Source organism: Phyllopteryx taeniolatus, chromosome 4 (genome assembly GCF_024500385.1).
Source record: "Phyllopteryx taeniolatus isolate TA_2022b chromosome 4, UOR_Ptae_1.2, whole genome shotgun sequence".
NCBI classification, from domain to species: Eukaryota; Metazoa; Chordata; class Actinopteri; order Syngnathiformes; family Syngnathidae; genus Phyllopteryx; species Phyllopteryx taeniolatus.
In genome coordinates this window covers 11,636,003-11,658,432 of record NC_084505.1, presented here as the reverse complement: position 1 = coordinate 11,658,432, position 22,430 = coordinate 11,636,003, and the positions used below count along the sequence as shown (strand labels likewise).

The 22,430-nt window shown below is 40.5% G+C and overlaps 2 protein-coding genes across 2 annotated transcripts; one reads left to right on the top strand and one right to left on the bottom strand.

Moving 5' to 3' along the window:
• Window positions 1-2,049: 2,049 nt before the first annotated feature.
• Window positions 2,050-13,182, bottom strand: gde1 (glycerophosphodiester phosphodiesterase 1). The gene is made up of 6 exons (XM_061769443.1): window positions 12,781-13,182; window positions 7,258-7,433; window positions 6,139-6,244; window positions 5,812-5,904; window positions 4,594-4,805; window positions 2,050-4,509 (listed from the first exon to the last, which is right to left on the bottom strand). The coding sequence occupies exons 1-6, from the start codon at window positions 13,036-13,038 to the stop codon at window positions 4,362-4,364; spliced, it is 993 nt and encodes a 330-aa protein (XP_061625427.1). The 5' UTR covers window positions 13,039-13,182; the 3' UTR covers window positions 2,050-4,361.
• A 1,755-nt stretch (window positions 13,183-14,937) lies between these two features.
• On the top strand, window positions 14,938-20,257 carry tmem186 (transmembrane protein 186). The gene is made up of 2 exons (XM_061769444.1): window positions 14,938-15,059; window positions 16,411-20,257. The coding sequence occupies exons 1-2, from the start codon at window positions 15,048-15,050 to the stop codon at window positions 17,074-17,076; spliced, it is 678 nt and encodes a 225-aa protein (XP_061625428.1). The 5' UTR covers window positions 14,938-15,047; the 3' UTR covers window positions 17,077-20,257.
• Window positions 20,258-22,430: the final 2,173 nt, after the last annotated feature.

Below are 22,430 nucleotides of genomic sequence, written 5' to 3'. Positions count from 1 at the left end.
CTATCATACTATATTATTCATGAGTATAATCATAGCCTGCTCTAAAAATCAATCAGCACAAATAGGGTAACACCCAGACTTTTGGCATGTCCAAACAGTTGTACAGTTTCCATTAAGTACACTTTATAGACACTTCACTTTCAGTTGTTTTGAATAGGGCATTGGAGACTCTAAATTGCCCGTAGGTTTGACTGTGAGTGCGAATGGTTGTTGGTTTGTATGTGCCCTGCGATTGGCTGGCAACCAGTTCAGGGCGAACCCCGCCTCCTGCCCGATGATGGCTGGGATAGGCTCCAGCACGCCCGCGACCCTAGTGAGGAGAAGCGGCTCAGAAAATGGATGGATGGATGGATGGACGGGGCGCCTTATAATGCGGCGCGCCTTATGTGTGCACCAAGTTCCAAAATCTGTAAATGTTGTTGTGTGACTTTGATGAGCGCTCCGCTTGACTGACTGGGAGCATTTCCTGCCGACACGCTGCTTATATAGAGGAAAGGCGGACATGACTGAGGACGTTAAAGGGGGAAGGGTGCGCGTGAAAGAGGACGCTAAAGGCACGCCCCCAGTAGGTATATAGTGCCGGTATGTGCATTGTGCAAAACAACCTCGGTTTGGCTAAATGGCACCTACGAAGAGACATGCTTACGAAGCACAGTTTAAACTGCAAGCTATCAGTTACGCGGAGGAACATGGGAATCGATCAGCCGCGAGAGAATTCAAGATCAACGAATCCATGGTTCGCAAGTGGAGGAAGCAGGAAAACGCCAAGTCAAGAAGACGAAGCTGAGTTTCCGCGGAAACGAGTCGAGGTGGCCCGAGTTGGAAGACCAACTCGGGCAATGGATTAATGAGCAAAGAACAGCCGGGAGAAGCGTCTCTACAGTCACCATTCGACTGAGTGCAATAACTCTGAGCTTGCCATCATTCCGGACACAGTTTGTAAAGTTTGTGACCAGAATGTACGTTCAATTGAATATCCACACTTTCCCTTGAATTCTCGCTAGCAACCTGCTTCTTCCTTAACTCTTAATCTATCTTTTTATGGTTTAAGAAATGTGATCAAGTCCAATATATTGTATATACAGCATCAAACGCCTATACAGCCTTGCTGTTCAGGGCATCCATATATACAATCGCTCAATGTGCGGGGGTGCGATCCGGTCGGGTTCGACAGGCTTTAGGGTTAATGGCATTTATATTAACGCCGCCACACTTAAAAAGTCACATACATCTTTTCGCGTCTGGAAGCAGTAGAGCGTGTTCTACAGGGATACAGCAGCCAATCATAGTGCAGCGGCGCATGTCCTGGAACCAGTAATATTGGAGCAGGGTGTGTCCTTCCAGGAAAAACTAACCCTGGATTCCTAATAATGTGGGACGTTCCCTTTCCGGGTTGTTTCAATTGTAATTTGTTTTGTCTTTTGTAAAACTGTTTCAGCATTTCCAGTTTTAAATTATATTTATTGCACTGTATGCTGTTTTAATTGTATTTTTATTTTTTACTCTTTGTTTTAAATGTTTGTAAGCTGTTTTTTCTTTGTTTTTAAATGCTTTTAATCATGCAAAGGACATTTGAGTTACCTTGTGTATGAAATGCGCTATATAAATAAATTTAGCTTTGCTTCTGCTTTGTAAAAGTGTTTCGGTTGTTGTTCATGTTTTCTGAAATGTATAAGCTTCTCGGCTTTTGTTCACTTGTTTTCTGAAATGTAAAAGTGTTTCACAATTTGTTATATAGTTTTGCACTTCCAGGCCACTGTAATATATACAGTATAATTCATTGTGTTGTATTGGTGCCGTGAAAATTCATCAGAGGTCCATAAATTTAAATCCATTATATAAACATTTGAATCAGATTGTATTACTTGATTTTTTTTATATTGCTGAACAAAGTACCTGTCATGATGTTTATGTAGAAACTAAATGATCGTTTGAAATAAACAAAACACCTTTATTTTGACGTTGTCAACTCATTTTTGCCCTAGAGAGGTCAGTTATATAGCTAGCCTGGACAACCCCCTCCGTGACGTCACTTCACACACCCATTGATTGAGTTTTATTTTTTTTATTGGGAACCTACCTTTCACCTGTTAAAACATTGGACAGACATGGCACTTTTGATTACATTGAATTAAATACTGCAGCGTGTTAACTAATAAACTCCAAAGTCATTGACAATTTACATCTGAACTATATTTTCATATAGTCAATGCTATCACACAAGGGACTATTTTACCATTTATTTATACACATGCAGTAATTTGTTTTTCACCATGGCATTTACATACCAAATACATGTAATCTTCCCTTAAGATGGACTCTATGGGACATGGGTCATCTGTGGGTTGACGCTGAAAGCGCCGTGATCAAGAAGCGGCTCAGACAGGCTTATCCTGACTGATATCACCACTGTCTGATATCTCTTACTATGTGGGTCACTCACCTGAGTCAACTGGCCAAGAGCGAGAGTCCCAGTGTGACATCAGAAGGCTTGACTGTTAGTATCGTACATCCATTTATCATCTTTCACAATCACAGTCCATAGAATAATCAACAATTAAGACTGTGTAGCTGCGTGATTGATTGGAAGCAATGTCCTGAGGTGACATCCATATTAAACTGACATGTAAACAATGGAAAATGTATTCTCACAAACTCAAGTTTTTTTTTCTGTGTATATCAAGAGTCAAAAAATTGTAACCGGCTTAATAAAACTGGTATGTTTCGGGTGATCTGACCAGTTGTTTCATCGCGGACATTTGGCCACGTTTATTGCTTCTATTGGTCAAGTATTGTTGCCATCAGGAGGGTATGTGGCATGGCAGACCTTTACAGGCCTCTTACTGCGTCTTCATGACACACAATGTCGCCCACGTTGGTTGGGATGACGTGATCCTATACTACTTACAAAAGGTTAGGGATATTACACTTTCGGGTGAAATTTCAGGATGAACCTAAACTGCACATCTCTTTCACAGGTAAACTCAATTTGACCTCTAAACCTCTGCACATCCAACTATTCAAGTTTTCAGTATTATTTTTTTGCACAACTTGCTGTTCTGTAACAGGTGTTTGATCCATGAAATGAACAATACATTTCCCGGTTCAAATGAAATTGGTATTCAAACACTCCTTTCCATGCTGTTTACATTTCAACATCGTGAGACCAAGACAACACCTACCAATTGATCAATAATAGTACCTCGCGCTTGCTTTGAGTGTCACAGAGCTCAGTGCCAGCCCAAAACCTTTATGGGACCCCAAACAAAATTAGATTTTTGGTCGCACCACGTTAATGTCTTTACAAAATCCTCACAGGGTTTTAAAAAAAGAAAAGGGCCCCAAACAGCTACTTTGTTCCCTTTTGCCTCTAGCTGGCTGTGACAGTGTCATCATCAGCAGGTTGCAACAGACATACTAGGAGAGAGACAGAAAGGCATCAAAATGGACGTCCTTGGAAATGTATTGGTTGGTTCATGGATTAAACACCTGTTGTGAATTTTGCCATTCATCTACTTGTTAGAGAACAGCAAATTGTGCAAAAAGAACCGAAACATTCGCCGGATTTACATGCAGACTTTCTATAATTTTAATTGCAATCATTCTGATCGAAGATCTCAGGTCAACTGTTTACATGTGACGTGATCTATTCTGATTTGGTGCTTACATGTACCACTACATTTAATCAGAACAGACGTTTTAGAGACGTGTGATATGCGCAGATCTACTGTATGTAAACATCAGCAGGGCTGCCAGCGCACTAGCGACAGACCCAAGGGCACTTTGAGGCAGCCAGGCGACCGCGACACATCCGTCCCTTCCTCGGTCTTTCCCCCCCAATTTCTCCTCCAGGCTCGTGCACATGCGCTGAGTGGGTCAACGGCAAAGTCACTGTGCATTTACATCAAGACAGAGCATGCGCAGACAGAACGCAGCCTGACAACATACTGATTCACTGATCGGTTTGGGGAAAGGAATATTCTACTCCTGGGAAACAGAGTGAAATTCCATTCAGTTTCCGCCTGTTAATTCTGAGTGAGGTGTTTATATGGAGCATTATTCAGTTTGGGCTTCTAACCCGATTGTAATTTGAATATTAAGAATTATTTTTAAAAAAAAACATTAAACGAGGCTACTCAACAGTTGGACATGTGCATTCAAAAGTTTAGAGGAGGTCAAATTAAGTTCACCTGTAAAGGTTTTCGTGCATTTTAGGTGCATCCTGAAACAGCACTCAATAGCCGAATACTGTATCTCTAACTTTTTGTGAGTAGTGTACACTGTACATAAACACATGTACATACTAAAAAGTGGCACCAGAGGAGTTTAAGTTAGATTTTCTGTCAGTGCAAGTTGGAGTGTCAGTAGTGAGGGTCACAGTCCTCCACAAGGCTGTCTGTGATGTAGCTGACTTTCAGAAGCTCCTGGTAGTGTTGTTTCTCCACGCCATTGTTTACGGTCCAGGCAACCACCTCCACCCCCCTCTGGCTCCAGTACTGCACATAGTCCCTGGAAAAAAACCAAAACCGCAATACCTTTACATTGGAATTATAGATATGCTGATAATTGGGTCTGTGCCAAACAAAAACTTACTGCGAGACAAAGTTCTTTTGCACCAGGAAGGCAGAAATGCCGCAGAGCTTCCACAGCAAGTGATGGTGGGCCCAGTCCAACACGATATCCATTAATGTCAGCCAATGGTGTTTCCACAGTGAGGGGTAACGTGGGGAGCCATCGCCAAAACGGCTCAGGCTCCAGGGCCTGTGGGTCAGCGCGCTGACCACCTGTGGGTTCGTCTGCCTCATCTGTGCAAGGAACAGAAAACAGACGACACTAGTTTAGAGAATGTAAAATAAAAAAAACATTATACTGTATATCATGACTATAAAGAAATAGTCGTACCCTGACTATCGAGATTAGTTTGTTCCGTGACCAAACTCGTAACTAAACTTCCTGTTCCCAATTGAAATTAATTCAAATTCCAAATCAATTCAAGCAAGTTTTTAATAAAAAACAAAAAAAGAAGTCCTGATTTGTATAAAAACTAAACAAAACAATGTGAAGAAATTGTGTTTATAAATAAAACTGGTTTTAAGTCTAATGACTAATTTCATCCATGTGCTGGATGAAGGGGCGTGGCCTAGTGAGTTATGTAAGGAGCTAAAGCTGGTTGGCGTCTGGTCGCAAATTGTTGCCGACATCAGCTTTCAGTTTTCATTTTGTATTTCTGTTTGAATGGTTGTCCCGTCAAAGAACACCTGAAAGTCCATCGGCAAATGTAGCTCTCCTTGCCCACATGCACGGGCATTACGGCACCTTATTTGATCCTTTTTTTTTTTTGCTTGCGTGGCAAAATATCTGAAGCGTGTGACTCAAATTTTGGCTCATGATACAAAGCAAAAATACACACACGGCTCGTAACCTGAAAAAATCATCAGTCAAGGTAACACTGTACCGTGGTCTAGTTTTTATGTTGACAGTATCCTGCAGGATAAAATATATATATATTTTTTTATAAGTCATCACCATTATCAGTTTTTGCAGGAAAATACAGTGAACAGAATTCAATGTAATGTTTCAAGGGAATTATTATTCACAAGTCAAACAAGAATTCCAAAACTGAACAAAAACTGGACCTGGCAAACTGCCTCACTGACACCCTCTTTGATAGGATGTACTTTTTTCTTATACAAGATGGTTGTGTAGGTCACAGGTACGTTTGCAGAAATGACTACATGCTGACAGTTTAAAAAAGAAAAGAAAATCCCCAACACTTGAAGTACGCCAAGGTATTTTTAAATACCCTCTGACCTTGTAGATGACCTTGGGCTCAAAGGAGCAGACAATGCTGCTGTTGTACAGGACTGGATGCTTCTTGTACAGAGCTGAAAGCGCTGCAGCTGCCTGCCAGAGAAGGACCACACATTTATTACAAGTCAGTCACATATTTCTAGTGTGCGCCTTCCCAAACACTCCTGAAATCAAGAATGTAGCCATCTGCAGAACAACCACTGCCACTTTGCATTCCTTACTGATATAAAAAAGGGCTGAGTCAAAAACCAGCCTGCGAACATGCTAAAAGAGCAGCAAACGTGACAGACACAGCAGAGACAATACAGTCATTATTTTGGACCGCACCTCGTCCGGATGTCCTTTCACATCAAAGTATATGGTGAGCTGCAGTTTGATGCATTCCTCCACTGCCTGCTCCAGTGTTGGGATCTTTTCACCAGCAAACCTGTCCCTGATAATGGAGGACACTGGTGTTAAAGAAACGGTAGTGGATTATGGTGGCTGCCGTTGTATAGTTCCGAGGCTCAAATATCGCAAAGGGTACTTTACATTTAACACACTGGGGTAAATACCCATCCACAGCGGTTATTGTTTATTTGTACACAAGGGGATCAGTTAGATATAGTCACACATTAGACATAACATTAGGTGTGTTAAAAACAGTGCAATATGTTCAATTGCTGCAAATTTGGGTGCATACAAAGAGTTAAGTATGCCGGCTGCTCCACCTCAATCATAGAATGCAGCATTTGTTTGTTCTTTTGTTGCTGCCGGCTTGTTTGTCTACTACGCGCTTTGACAGACACACCTTTTTATTACAGTCATGGAAAACCAACTACTTTCTTTTCACACTTTCCGCAGTTTCAACTTTCAACCCTTAAAACGCTTCTCTAACATGAGCTTCGTTGTGGCCCTACACATTTACACATAAATACTAAATGTCATACATTTTAATGCTGAAATGGAAGGAAAAAATATATATCTAATTGTGTTAGTGTGGGCAGCAAGGACACCTAGTGGTGAGCACATCTGACTCACACTCGAGAGGTTCGGGGTTCGAATTTCAGCTTCCACCTTCCTGTGTGGAGTTTGCATGTTCTTCTTGTGTTTTCTCCAGGTACTCCAACTTCCCCCCACATCACATAAACACACATGAGGTTAATTGGAGTGAGTTTGAATGGTTTTTATTTGTCTATATGTGCTCTGCAGTTGACTGGCGACCAGCCCAAAATGTACCCAGCCTCTCCCCCATAGTCAGCCGGGATAGGCTCCAGCTCATACATGACCCTAAAGAGGCCAACAACTATAGAAATGGTGTATATCCTGTATGTATGTCTGTCTTTACAAACGTGTTCAACTGCTTTCATTCCTAATATCCTAAAACTGCCTAAAACTAAGGCAGATACTGTTGCAGGAAATGAGTAGAAAAAGAAGCACGTTGGTGTATTCATGTCTCTATTTTACCTGAGTCGATGTTTAGCAGCTGCATCTAGTTTACCCAAGTCAGCATATCTTATTTGATTGAGGGGGCCTGATCCATTTGTGGTCCGATCCACGCTCTCATCGTGCATCAGGATTGGGACTCCATCTGCAGAGAACTCCAGGTCTAGTTCCACTCCGGAGGCCCCGTTCTTGCTGGCCTGAATGACAGGATTAATCAAAAATGGTAATGCTGCTTGCAAAATTGACAGACCTCACTGTGATGAAGACATCTGATGTCACACAACAATTGTGCTGCCTATAGTCAATGTAAAACAATCAAAATATTATACAAATTATATTTCTTTGTATACCTTTTACAATGGCTGTTCAAGTCAGGATTTATCCATATTTTTTGTCAGGGCCCTGCTCACTATAAATTTGCACAGAATGGGGAACAAATCATCCTGCTAATATTCCAGGTACAGATTTAAACCATTAAAAAAAATAAGTGGGAGACGCCACACATAAGGAAAAAAAAAAAAAGTGCAAGTGTGATATTGCTCTTATAGTGTGCGGGAAATGCTCAAATTTATACCAATAATCAGTACGTGTACCCAGCTTTAGGAGGAACATTAAACCCCCATATATCGCGGGGAATACGCTCCAGACCTAATAACAGATCTAATTCTATAAATATGTCACTGTCCATCTTCAAAACAGGAACCAAAAATATCCAGGACCAGCCTTCCCAGTTAACATGGATATTTGACTTCTAGAGCAGTCAATGGAAGAGAATGTGTTAACAAGAGTTTGCCTGGTGTTAATTTCAAATATGTCCATCAGAAACAAACTCTTGACAACAGACCCCCTCTGTGCTTTGTGCTGATGTGATTTTCTGTAAATGGGAATTAACCCTTTAACTACTCACTTGACCAATCATTAGAGCACATTAAGACAGTAAATCAGTTTTCAGGACCATGGATGCCAGCTCAGATGTTTGGTAGACAGTTTTTTTTTAAAAGGTATGATTTAACATTTACAACGCATTTCGTTATTGTAAAACTCAAAAGGTGTGTGCTGTTGCACCCTACACACGAGAAGAAGAAATACTCACTATGGTAATATTACATTTTTTCTGCAATATTTCCATGTACTGGGGGGAATCAACAAAAAAAAAAATCAATAAAATAATACTAAATTACTGTACTGTGAATCCAATGTCCCCAAATCTTTGAGCTGTGTATCTTTTTAAGTAACTTTTCTTCACAATTTTGCAATTACAGTATGCTGTTTTTTTCCCAAGTAGTGGTGGGAAATGTTAGAATATATACAAACCCCAATGAAGTTGGGATGTTGAGTAAAACAAAAACAGAATACAATGATTTGCAAATTCTTGTCAACCTATATTCAATTGAATCCACTACAAAGACAAGATATTTAATGTTCAAACTGATAAAATTGCTTTTTTTCTCTCCAAGTATTCATTACTGTGTTACATCACCTTTTCTTTTAACACTTAATAAGCGTTTGGGAACTGAGGACAAATTGTTGAAGCTTGGTAGGTGGAATTCTTTCCCATTCTTGCTTGATGTACAACTTCAGCTGTTCAACAGTCTGGGGTCTCCGTTGTGGCATTTTGGGCTTCATAATACGCCACAAATTTTCAATGGGAGACAGTTCGAGACTGCCGAAAAAGATTCAAAGCTTCAAGGCTTCAGTGACGGTGACATCTGGTGGACAACTGACGCCATAGCAACCTTTAAAGAGCATGACTGAAGCACTGGCACTGTTTCCCATGACAGCAATAAAATTTCAGAAAAGCCTGTATGGTCATTCGAGTGTTTTGTTCATTCATACCAAATAATGATTATATCGTCATTACAATAAAATATGCAGATGCTCTCCCTCGTGCTCTAAAACACATTCCAGACTGGTTAGAGCGTCAGCCTCACAGTTCTGAGGTGCGGGGTTCAATCCCCGTCCCCGCCTGTGTGGAGTTTGCATGTTCTCCCCGTGCCTGCGTGGGTTTTCTCCGGGCACTCAGGTTTCCTCCCACATCCCAAAAACATGCATTAATTGGAGACTCTAAATTGCCCGTAGGCATGACTGTGAGTGCGAATGGTTGTTAGTTTCTATGTGCCCTGCGATTGGCTGGCAACCAGTTCAGGGTGTACCCCGCCACCTGCCCGATGACAGCTGGGATAGGTTCCAGCACGCCCGCGACCCGAGTGAGGAGAAGCGGCTCAGAAAATGGATGGATGGATAAATGAAACGCCATGAGCGAATGACACACATGAAAGACTGAGCCAATGAAAAGCTTCGAAACATTTTGAAAAAATGAAGCGCGAAGTGAAACAGCGATGACGTTCGAAGCTTCGGACATCATCGGTCACGTGACACTGGTGTTTTGATACAAGCTCCGACACAGTGTTTCGAATCACTCCGCATCAGGAAGACTGACACGAGCTCCAAAGCCTCGGTATCATTTGCCCATCACTAGTTGAACCTGTCCCAGCTTTTTTGGAATGTGTTGCAGGCATAAAATCAAAAATGAGCGACTCCTTTCAAAAAAACAATAATGCTCATCACTTTGAACATTAAATATCTTGTCCAACTTCATTGGAATTGAAGTTTATATTTCTTTGCACTTAAAAAACATTCAATGTTAAATATATCCTCATATAATCGTTTGTGCAAGGATAAGAAAGACCAGGGGCCTCATGTACAAAAGGTGTGTACGCACAAAAATGTGGCGTCCGTTCTTTTTCACAGCAAAGTTCAGATGTCTCAAGAGTGACATGACCGTGGAAATTTGCTTCACGCCAACTTCATGGCTGGCGTACGCACGTTTCCGCAGCTTTTGGTGCTTTGGCGACACTTAGAGGTGATGCTGGGAAACTGTTATCATAAATTTGCACATCAGAGAGACATGAACAATTAGCACTGATGAAGAATTCATGCTGGCAACATTTGATTTCAACAATGCAATTGAGGCAAGGACTCAGAATTCATTTGTTCACCAGTGCATTTAATGAACCACTGATATTTGTGAGGACACCTATTAATTGATCAAGGCGCTCATTTATGCCACCTATGCCCTCACAATTGCTTCGTGACTCCAGCACATGCACTGAAAAAAAGAGTCCTTTGAATTTACTTCATTTGAACATGTACATTGGTTGCACATGATTAAAATGTGTTAAAGTGACATAATTTACCGGTACCCCTCTTCTCCTAAAAAAATAAAATAAAAGTCATTTTAACAGATTTTAATCATATCATCTCTAAGTATCACCGAAGCACCAACAGCTGCAGAAACGTGCGTACGCCAGCCATGAAGTTTGCGTGAGGCCCCGCACATTTCCACGGTCATTTCACTCTCTATACATCTGAACTTTGCCGTGAAAAAGAACGTGCGCCACGTTTTTGCGCGTACGCACCTATTGTACATGAGGCCCCTGGTTCTTCTCGCTCTCTGTGATATTTATATTACAGTACGTTGCTCTGAGACAAAGCAAGATGTCTGTGGTTTCTTAGGCCGGATGATAACCAACTGCCTGTTAATGTGTATACAGTATATACTGTATATGACCTCAATTAAAGAGAAATTCTTAGCCAATAGAGAAGCAGTCATCCCCGACTCTTGTCTACTAAAACAGTGGTTCTCAACTTGTGGGTTGAGACCCATTTTGGGTAGGTCGTGGACAGCACCTCATGGCAAGCAAAATGCTTTTGCCGGTACATTTAACTAATTGGAAACGGCAGAGGGGCAAATTGAAAAAAAAACCTTTATTGTTCTTAACTTCTTTCAAAGTGGGCCGCAACTTTGCAAAAAAAGGAAAATGCGGGTTCCAGGGTCACAAAAGTTAACCACTAAAACTAAAGGGTTAACATTTTGTATTTATTTCACTTGAGTGTTTTCCAAAGTCACTTGGATAGGCTCCAGCACACCCCCGACACTAGTCTGGATAAGCGGTACAGAGAACAGATAAAGATTGATTTCAGAGTCTTTCCTTTTTTCTACCTTTACACCCTGAACTGGTTGCCAGCCAGTCACAGGGCACATATAGACAAACAACAATTCACACTCACATTCACACATACGGACAATTTAGAGTCGTCAATTAACCTACCATGTATGTTTTTGGAATGTGGGAGAAAATCGGAGTACCCAGAGAAAACCCACGCAAACACGAGGAGAACATGCAAACTCCACACAGGGAGGCCGGATTTGAACCCGGGACCTCAGAAGTGTGAGGCAGATGTGCTAAGTAGTCGTCCCATCTTTGTTTTCAGCCTCAGGTTATTACACTCATGGACAAAATTGTTGGTACCCCTCTGTTAACGAAAGAAAAACCCACAGTAGTTACAGAAATAACTTGAATCTGACAAAAGTAATAAATAAAAACTATGAAAATTAACCAATGAAAATGAGATATTGCTTTTTAATTGTGGTTTAAATTTTCTTCGCTTCCTCTGCTCCATGATTAGTGTGGTACACAGCACATCACCAAACAGCACAGTCAATACTTGTCACCCTTTAAATAGGCCGACAGACTGACAAGTTTGAAGACACCTGTGATGTTAATTCGAGGACACACCTTGTTTGAACATGCTGTTATGGTGGACGACTGGTTAGAGCGTCAGCCTCACAGTTCTGAGGACCCGGGTTCAATCCCCGGTCCCGCCTGTGTGGAGCTTGCATGTTCTCCCCATGCCTGCTTGGGTTTTCTCCGGGCACTCCGGTTTCCTCCCACATCCCAAAAACATGCATTAATTGGAGACTCTAAATTGCCCGTAGGTGTGACTGTTGTTGTTTCTTTGTATGTGCCCTGCGATTGGCTGGCAACCAGTTCAGGGTTTACCCCGCCTCCTGCCCGATGATAGCTGGGATGGGCTCCAGCACGCCTGCGACCCTAGTGAGGAGAAGCGGCTCAGAAAATGGATGGATGGATGGATATTTTCTAGGGATACCATCATTTTTATCCAGGCCTTTTTCATTAGTTTTTTTTTTTTTTTAATTCTGTTGAACCACAATTCAAAAGCAATGTCTGATTTTCATTTGTTAATTTTCATCATTTTAAAAAATGTGTTACTTTTGTCAGTTTCAAGTTATTTCTGTGACAACTGTGGGTATTTCTTTAATTTCCAGAGGGGAGTCACCGATTTCTTTTCCATGCGTTGTTGGTCATTACAGTTTTATTTTGAACCTGTCACGTATGTGTGTCTGTGTCCTTGTGGACAAGAAGCTGCCGGGTTTGATTTATTTTTCTATTTTAATTCATGTCAAGTGCTTTTTGTTGCATTGGGGTGATGAGCGCTTACAAATAAAGTTTGATTAATTGATATTTTAAAAACTATTGATTTGTGTTGTAAATGCCCAAAGGAAATTGGTAACTTTTGGTTGTTAAAGGGTAAAACAACAACGTGTGAGTTGGGCTGCAGCTGCCTCAAATCAAACATCCTACATGTCAGGACATCAACATTAAAAGAGGGAACATTAGTGCCGGTGACGTGTGTTTTCAAGGAGACGTCTTCCCCGTGCGACCTGAATCGCTCCCTTACCAGCCGGATGGCCGCTACCGTGTTTTCCGGTGCGTCGTGTCCGCCTCCCCTGTGGGCGACCACGGACACCTTCCCAGATCCGGCCGGATAAAGCACTTGTCGGGCTCGGCTGGCCGGCAGCTGCGGGAATCGGAACATGGCCAGGAAGAGGTAGAGACAGCCGGTGAAGACGCCGGACCACACCGGGCTGCGAGTGGCCAGCAAAACCACCACGAACACGACCGAGTAAAGCGAGACATCGTCGCCCAGCTGCAGCATGTCGTCCCCTTCCCAGTTCCGCTCCGGTGGATGTGGAGAAACCAGCCGAGGTCCCGTTCAAAGTCGTGAGTCGAAGGGGAATCGCCGTCCCGTCCAAGGCGAGGACCGCAGTCTCTGTTTTGCGTCACATCCGGAAGTCGCAAACTGACGTCAGATCATTGAAATGGAAGGTGAAAAACGGACGTCAGTTCCAAACGATTTTAATTAGTTTCGTGAGCAAGCTCGTAACTCAATTTGCTCTCAAAAATTTTTTCCCAATTGATATCTCCCCAACCCCCCAAAAAAAAAACAATGCACATTTTTGTTGGGTTTTAATAAAGAAAAAGAGGAATGTATAGTGTAAGACAGAATCAGAATCATCTTTATTGGCCATGTATGTTAAAAGACATCACAGGGAATTTGTCTCCTGTATTTGGAGCCGCTCGAGTACTACAGCAAACAAGCCACTATAACAAAAGTCATTGTCATTAAAGACCCTGTAAAGTGAATTCACAGATTTGTTTCTAAATACGTTGCAGTTTAACCTCGATTTAACGGACTCCCATTTAACGGATATTGGAAGTAACTGACCGTTTTGACAGTACAAGTGTCCAAAAATAGCTTGTAGTTGTCACTTACAACGGCGTTGACAAAGTCTTAGTTCCAGAATTGGCCGCTGTTGTTTAGTGGCGCAAAATAGGCGGAGACTGGTTGAATTTGGTAGACTTGTTAACAATACTCGTCTCTGTGATGTGTCAAATGTATAAAACATTTTTATTTGCACTTTAAAGGGACTTTAAGTCATCACGCAATTTAAGATGAACAGTTACTTTCGAGAAGTGCAGTGGATGTTAGCGAGTACAACGACACTAATGGGGCTACAGCGGAATCAAAATAGAGGAAAAGATTATGGATCTGCCTTGGAAACTTACAGTGGAAGGACAATGAAGCGCTTTAGAAAGGCTGTCTGTGAGAAATGTAGCGTCTGCAAAGTTTCAAAAGCCTTGAATTAAGGAATCACAGCAAATGCACAGCTCAAGCAAGACACTTCTTCTGAAACGAGCATTGTGAAAGCGGGGTCTTAAACAGCTACCGGGGATTGAGGAGCGACTGTGTGCATTAGTATGCGCATATTGTTTGTTACCGTTGTTTAGCCAGATAGAACGTTAAGAACACGTTCTTATTTTCAGCGTTGATCTGTATCAGAAGGTTGTATCAGTAGCATGTGCGAGGCAGAGTTTCTGGCCATATGTTAAGTGATTTTTTTTTTTTTTGCAGTTCAACCGATACATATTTCGCAGTAGTCTAGACAATGCAGTGACATCCCGCTTTTACCAGAGGTAATAGAATAGAAATAAAGGATACCATTAGACAATTTAACAGTACAGAGTGTAATGAAGTCTGCAGTCAAGTAAAGGGCAAAATTTATACTGTTCTTTACATCGGTGTCTATCTGTGAAGAAACACTCTCCCTTCAAGGCTCTCCTTTTGTTACATGTTACTTGGGCCTCAGGGTTTTAATTCAGTAACTTCCTCTCTAAAACTAATTTTCCCGCTCATTAACATAGAAGTGCTGTTGTCAATTTATGTACGGTACATTTGAACGGAACACCGCATATGCTACCAAAGGGCTGCAGAAGTCACACGGAAGTCCAAGACAACAGGAATGAAATACAAAAGGTTACCTAACACGTTACTGGAAAACATGTAATATGTATGTAATATATATGCAAAACAATGTAACGAATGACAACAATTTCCATTAAATGACAATTGTACTGAAATAATATACAGAAAAGGGTTTTGGAAGTCAACTAAGAAATCTAAAAAACGCTGTGGACTGTTATGTTACACACTAGATGGCGGTAGTGAGCTTTTGTATTGCTTCGCGAGCTGCTTCCAAGTCCAATGAAGTCAAATGAAGAAACACTTCCGGGTATTTTCTCAAGTTAGTTTTCAACGACTACGTCACAGCAACGAACACTTCATATTCCTAAACAGCATTTATTATTCCCTTGCTTTCGGTCCTGATGTCTGGCTTGGTGAGAATCTTGCTTACTTGCAAAATAATTTAAGATTTTATTTTTTATTTTTTATTTTTTGTCAGCACAAGTCTGAAATGATGTAGTAGAGCGTTTAGTGTCTCTTTGTCAAGGGCGCTATGGTGTATTTTTGATTGGACAGGAAGATTTTGTTTGGTTATCTGCGTTATCTGTTTATGTTCATTAAACATAAAACTGTATGTTTTATGTTTAGTGAACAGTTTGTGTACATCGAATTGTACAGCTTGTTGTACATGATGTCATTTTGCGGTGTTTTACTGCCTGTAGCCCGGTCGGCATTGCACATAAAAATCCGTTCTCCATTGAGTTACCATCCATCCATCCATCCATCCATTTTCTGAGCCGCTTCTCCTCACTAGGGTCGCGGGCGTGCTGGAGCCTATCCCAGCTGTCATCGGGCAGGAGGCGGGGTACACCCTGAACTGGTTGCCAGCCAATCGCAGGGCACATAGGAACAAACAACCATTCGCACTCACAGTCATGCCTACGGGCAATTTAGAGTCTCCAATTAATGCATGTTTTTTGGGATGTGGGAGGAAACCGGAGTGCCCGGAGAAAGCCCATTGAGTTACCTTGCTAAATAAAGGTTACATAAATTAAAGTTAAATCACCCGCTTGCCACTGCGAGTTACACGCCTCTAAACTCACTCTTTTATTACTTTACAAGAAATGAATTTACAATTTTAACTTTGCAAGGATAATGTTCGGTTGTCAAGTAGGTATTAGTACATATACAGTATGTGTATTACATGAACTCTACTTATAGTGTGAGAAATGAAGGGAGCTACGATTACAAGAGGCTGACATACTTCCATAATATTATGATGTCATTATTATTGTAGATTACGTTGGGATTACATTGCACTACTTGATTATGGTTACTAATTAAAACTAAAATGTTATTACAACTATGACTATTTGTTATGGTCGCATGGTGTGGTTACTAATTATTGAATTACTAATTTTAATTACAATTATTACTTAATGTAATGGCGGCACGGTGGACGACTGGTTAGCACATCTGCCTCGCAGTTTTGAGGACCCCGGCTCAAATCCTCACCTGTGTGGTGTTTGCATGTTCACCCCGTTGCCTGCCTGGGTACTCCGGTTTCCTCCCACATCCCAAAAACATGGGTGGTAGGTTGATTGAAGACTCTTAATTGTGTGAATGTGAGTGCGAATGGTTGTTTGTTTATATGTGCTCTGTGATTGGCTGGCGACCAGTTAAGGGTGTACCCCGCCTCTCACCCAGCACACCCGCGACCCTAGTGAGGATAAGCGGTACAGAAAACGGATGAACTAATTGTTATTTTTATGTTTCCCCCACCAGATCTGTTCAGCATTACCAAGCAGGTTAAGGTCTCAGCTGCTGTCTTGCATGAGAGGAACATGCCAGATCACAGCTCCTTTATCTTTTGGGGTGAGGCCTTCTCCATCCAAGCTCTTAACCCTCCATCATGGCTGTTGTGTATCCCTTACTCCCCAAATCACAGCCTCCGTCAGGTACTCTGACTTGTCCACACAGAAATATGACATGATTTATAAATTCCCCCACATTAAGCTCTTCAGAACCGTGTCCAGGCTAAAATTACTCCAAACTGGGATCACTGTGATTATCCTCCCACCTGTGTACATTCTATACCTCATGGGAGATGCCCCCCTCTTTCTTGTCAACTACTCGACAGGAACAGCTCTATTTGCAGGAGTCATGTTGTACACTGCTAGCCACTTTCTCAGGAGGGTTGTGGGTATGATGTACCTGGATTCGTCCCACAGCACGCTCAAAGTGTCCCACCTGACTTTCTGGGGTAGGCGGCATGACATCTTCATGCCTGTGTCAGATGTTATGACTGTTGGGGACACTGGGGACTCTTCACATGAGACCATACTAAAACTGAAGCGATATAGCACTCCTGAGACTTTGTATTTCTCCACACGTTTTGGACAGGTGGTGGACAAACAATGTTTTGAGAAGGTCTTTGGAAGTTTAAGTTGACATTAGTTATGTGTCATATAGATGATAGATGATGCTAACGCTCTCATTCTTACATTTCAAGGGAGGATTTTGTGGAATTCTGGTCAAGTGGTCAATTTCAAATACCTTCACATCATATGCTGACCTCGTAATTTATGACTCACATTTACTTTTTCTCTGTGAAAGATGCCTGTTATGCAAATCAGCATTTTTATTTTACAATATTTTGATGCCTTTAATGTGTCTTTCTACACCACCACTTATGAAGATTCTTGTTCATTCACAGTGATAACTGAGTTGTGTGTGCTAATTAGATAATTTTTAGCTAGTAAATGTTTTTAGTATATAGGAGACAAATTCATTTCTTGGGACACACACCTGTATACCAGCTGTAAGCCTTTATGACTACTCACCTGATCAGTCACAAAATGAAGTCTATGTGCACAATATAATGATAGCCTATACAAGAGCTGTGTTAAGTATTCTGCCTTTGAAAATAAGTTCCCTTTTGATTGACATTGTCTGAGAGATATTATTTTAACCCTATTAGTTCAGTGATCAGTCTTGTGGTTGTAGTTAGTAGTGGTTTGGAGCTGTAGTGCTTCATAATGAGACGGGTCTAATATTTTGGTTTCCTCAATCAGAGTAAAAATATTAGGAACAGGTTTCGGTATGATTATAGTACAGTTAAAGTACAATATATTTGATACTGCTCTTGTATTGGCTAACATAACACAAGGGAGTCCTTTGTTCAATCGTAATTCCTACAGTGACGACATAACCCAAATTTCAGTCAGAATCTGCTGTACAACATGAACATTGAAAAATGAAATAAAAACAGTAGCCCACGGTGTAACTGAGCATGCCTTCTTGCCATGCGTGAAGACAGTGACATGCGGTGTGGCCGGTCAGTGTAAATCTGTATATTTATTTAAGCTTTGGATACAATCGTACTAAAGAAGAGTGGTATTAGTATTTTTAGACGTCCCCAACGCAGTATTGTTTTTATTACTGCTACATATTAAATACAAAGCATTGACATCATAATTCTCTGGAGGACCTAAGGATTTATGTACCATATAGAGTCATAAATACTGGAACAAGTTATCAAACACCTCTGACTTTCAACATGTCACACAATAGATCTGTGGAGTTTTGTTTTGAACTTGTTAACAGTTGGATTTTCCACAACATCCACTAGGCAAGTAAGTAAGGCCATCCATGATGTGGCCGAAAGCGACTGTTTAAAAAAATGACTTGTTCTGATAGAGAATACCTGAAACGAATACACTTTATTAACTTTGCAAAGAGGTCGGCCAATTTGACATTGAGACAAGAGGGTAATACCAAGAGGGTATTTCAAACACTGATTTTTATGTCCTTTTACATTTAAATGGTTCATACCAATACACATAATGCAGGAAGACACAAACAATTGGTCAGACAGAAAACAGCATGATAGAATTCAATGGTGGTGTGTTATCAAGGGGGAAATGCATCCAGTTGGTTTCCCACCTCCACCTATTCTTGATCAGAAGAACTAGAGTTGCTTTTGATTAATTTAATTAGTGTCATCATTCACTATTGTAGTTATAGAAACACATCGAAACAAAGTAATAACAATAATAATTTCATCTCGATATTTAAAGATATTGTGCAGCCATATAAACATAATAAATAATATAATAATAAAATGCATAAATAATACAAAATATAAAAAAATGCAGCAACATAGAGTCATGCAATACGTACCAAAATGCATAATTAAAAATTTAATTATCGGTAAAACATATGATCCAGCATAAAAATCAATAGAGCAATAGTGCAGGAGGTGTAAGGCATTGGAGCTTATTAAAAGCTAGAGTAAAAAGACACTGTATGTTTTTAGTTTACTTTTGAAAATATCTATCGAGTTGGCTTCCATGATCTCTAACGGTAAAGTGTTCCAGAGAATACGGGCATAGGTAACAAAGGCTACATCCCCAATATAATAATAGCCTACTGTGGGAGGAAACCGGAGTGCCCGTAGAAAACCTACGCAGGCACAGGGAGAACATGCAAACTCCACACAGGTGGGGCTGGGATTTGAACCCCGGTCCACAGAACTGTGAGGCAGATGTGCTAACCAGTAGGAAATTTATTTTATTGTGCAATTTTGGACAGAATAAAATTGGTCTCAAATACACAATGTTTTCGTTGCACTGTACATTATATTAGTTACATATATACATAATACATAAGATGATCCACTAGATGCCACTAGAAGCCATGTTATTTATTTTACACCGGCTGGAAGGTCATGAAGGGGAATGGGCAGTAACCCATAGAATTCATTGAGATGGATTTGCTAATCACTTACCTGTAATTAAGGTTGCACTTGTGTTTACTCTCTAGCCCCAAATTTCACAGTATAACTACCACTAGTGTCGTTCTAGTACACTATATTTATATATACAAACACACTAACAAAAAACAAACAATATATACAAACCCCAATTCCAATGTAATTTCACATTGTATAAAACCTAACTAAAAACAAAATACAGTGATTTGAAAATACTTTTCAACCGATATTAAATAGAATACACTGCAAATGCAAGATATTTAATGTTTATTTAATGGCGGCTTCTCTGGGCCCAGGCTCATCTGAGATCAACAGACGCTAAGTGGAAAAGTGTGCTGTGGTCTGACTAGTCCTGTTTTTGGAAATCATGTACATTGTGTCATCCGGGCCAAAGAGGAAAATAATCCACTGGATTGTTATCAATGCAAAGTTACCCCATACCTGTGATGTATGGGGTAACTGTTAGTTCCCATGGCATGAGTAACTTGCACATCAGTGAAGGCACCATTAATGCTGAAAAGTACATACAGGTTTTGCAGCCCCCCCGAAGTCTTATTGAGTAACGTTGTTAAAAGGAAAAGTTATGTAACACAGTGGTAAACATGCCCGTTGCAGCTTTTTTGGAATGTGTTGCAGGCATCAAATTCACAATAAGTGAAAATCCACCTGTCCTGTTCTGACTGAACGCTCGTTCGCTGACTTGAGATGCGCACCCACGTCATGTGACGTGACTTGCCAAGTGTCAAAGATAGTTACTTTAGTTTATTTTGTAATTTTATTTGTTATTTTCAAGACAGAAACGTAAAGGGGGCGCCAGTGGGCGTCGCAAATTATTTGATGATTTTATTTAAATATTTTTTATATTTACAGTAGCTGTGTTGTTTGTTATTAAACCAACATAAAAAGTTTCCTGTGGTACTTGAAGACGCTACAATATAAATAATAAGTTGCTGTTTGCCTCTTTGTTTTATTACAAAACAATACAATCAATCAACTTTTATTAAGCAGACTCATATAGTCCGTTAGAAAACACATAGAGTACAGTACAGATAAGACATAAAAGGAAAGTAGATCAGGAAAAGCTTCATATTCTATGACCATAACTAGTTTTTGCCCGATTCCCTTATGAGAAATAACAAGAATCTTAAGAAATTTCACCTGCACTGTCCAGTATGCAAGTATTTATTTTACAGTCACACTGGATGAATATTTTGGCTTAAAAGTAAGTGAATCAATTTCCAGCCATTGCATCTTTTCAGATCGTATAGTTCCAAAATGAACCAATATCGTCCTTGAATTGAATCGGCAACCAAGAATTGTGATACGGATCGAATTGTTGCTCAAACGAATCATTACACCCATTTTATATATATATATATATATATATATATATATATATATAGATAGATAGATAGATAGATATACACATACATATGTGTGTGTGTGTGTGTGAATGTGTGTCTCTCTGTGTGTATACAGTGTGTGTGTGTGTGTGTATATATATATATATATATATATATACACCCATGCACACACACGATAGAAATAAAAAATAAATTATATCAATTCAAAAGGAGTATATGAAAGGCTGCATCTACCTTAGGCTACATCATATTAATTAATGTTGCACAGAATTTAGTCATGTACAATATACTCTATTTATAAATGTATCCAAACAATTTTCTCTGCACGATGCCTCAATTCCAAAACAATCAAGTACAATAGAGTACCATGTATCATTACAGAGGAACAGACCTCTTGTAGCCTGCTATTTACAGTACTGTTAATTATAAATCCACTGAAACATCCTGCATGGACAAGGAATAAACATTCAGTTATTGTGTAGCTGCAATTCCACTCGAAAGATGTTGGCCAGCATCAGTTTACCAATGGGTAAATGCTCCCAGAGCACTTGAAAACAAGAACAAAGCAAGATCCTGGACTCTAGTTGTTTTTTTTTCCTTTCTTGCCAATACTCTGCATATTGAAGTTCTCTTTCTTTAAGGGCCCTGGAGAGCTGTGTTTCAATGTAGGAAAGCCCCACAGTTCCTTGCAGTCTTGTTCCTAAACACTGCGACTACAGACCCACCTCTGTTTGTTTGCTCATTGTTAATAACTGAGACGAGCTTCCTCCGATCAACAATATTGCATTGAACTCGACTCCATGCTGCACAGGTGATTTAGCTTTTATATTCAACCCCATTTCCTTTGTTTATGTGCAGCACTGCTGCTTTTCTTTGACTCATTAGTCATTAACAATATATAGGAAGGGACATTAATAACTAGTGTGTATGACGGCTGTTTGTGTTGTCCCAAGAAAAACGTCCCGAAATGCCATCGTGTTTAGTTCACCACTCATAAATGCTTCAGTGAGGCTATGATGGAGTGTACAGCCAGATAATAGTGATCGCACCTCTATCAGGAGAGCATGTTGTTCCCTTTCATTGTTGTAATGTGCCTTCCATGATGTTTTTGTCATTACTTTTTGACTCATTACTACACAAAAGGGAAACTTTCCTGTCTGTAGAGCACTTCCTCTTGTTTTCAGTAGTGAGTCTCACCCTGAAATAATCCACATTCATGCCATGATTTGAATGTAAAACTATATCTGGATGTCTGTCAGGGACAGAGTTGGAATTGTGAACATTGTCACTGGACAGTGCTATCAAAAGCTATACACCTTAAACTTGCAAAAGAAGACAGAACTTCATAACAGAATCAAAATTATGACAGTTTTGATTCTCTGTTAAAAAGAAATTCAAATTCCAGCCCCGCCTATGTGGAGTTTGCATGTTCTCGCCGTGCCTGCGTGGGTTTACTGAGGATTAATATAAATTTCAGGTGACTTGAAGAAGACACCCAGAAATCTAGACTTGTTCTCTCTCATACAGGATACATCTCAGTTTGAAACAGAATTGCAGGTACCAGTCATACTGCTTGAATTATGGCCAGAAAGTGGAGGGCTTCACATCTCTGGTGGGAGTTTGGAACTGGGTACCATAAATCCCAGTGGCTATGGTGGCCTGCATAG

What these genes read in the sequence shown, in the direction of transcription:
- gde1 (XM_061769443.1), bottom strand. Translation starts at nt 13,038, where the DNA reads ATGCTGCAGCTGGGCGACGATGTCTCGCTTTACTCGGTCGTGTTCGTG. An exon ending in TGAAAGGACATCCGGACGAG is followed by an intron (nt 5,905 to 6,138) that starts GTGCGGTCCAAA and finishes CTTCTCTGGCAG; the next exon opens with GCAGCTGCAGCGCTTTCAGC. An exon ending in AGCCCAAGGTCATCTACAAG is followed by an intron (nt 4,806 to 5,811) that starts GTCAGAGGGTAT and finishes TTCCTTGCACAG; the next exon opens with ATGAGGCAGACGAACCCACA.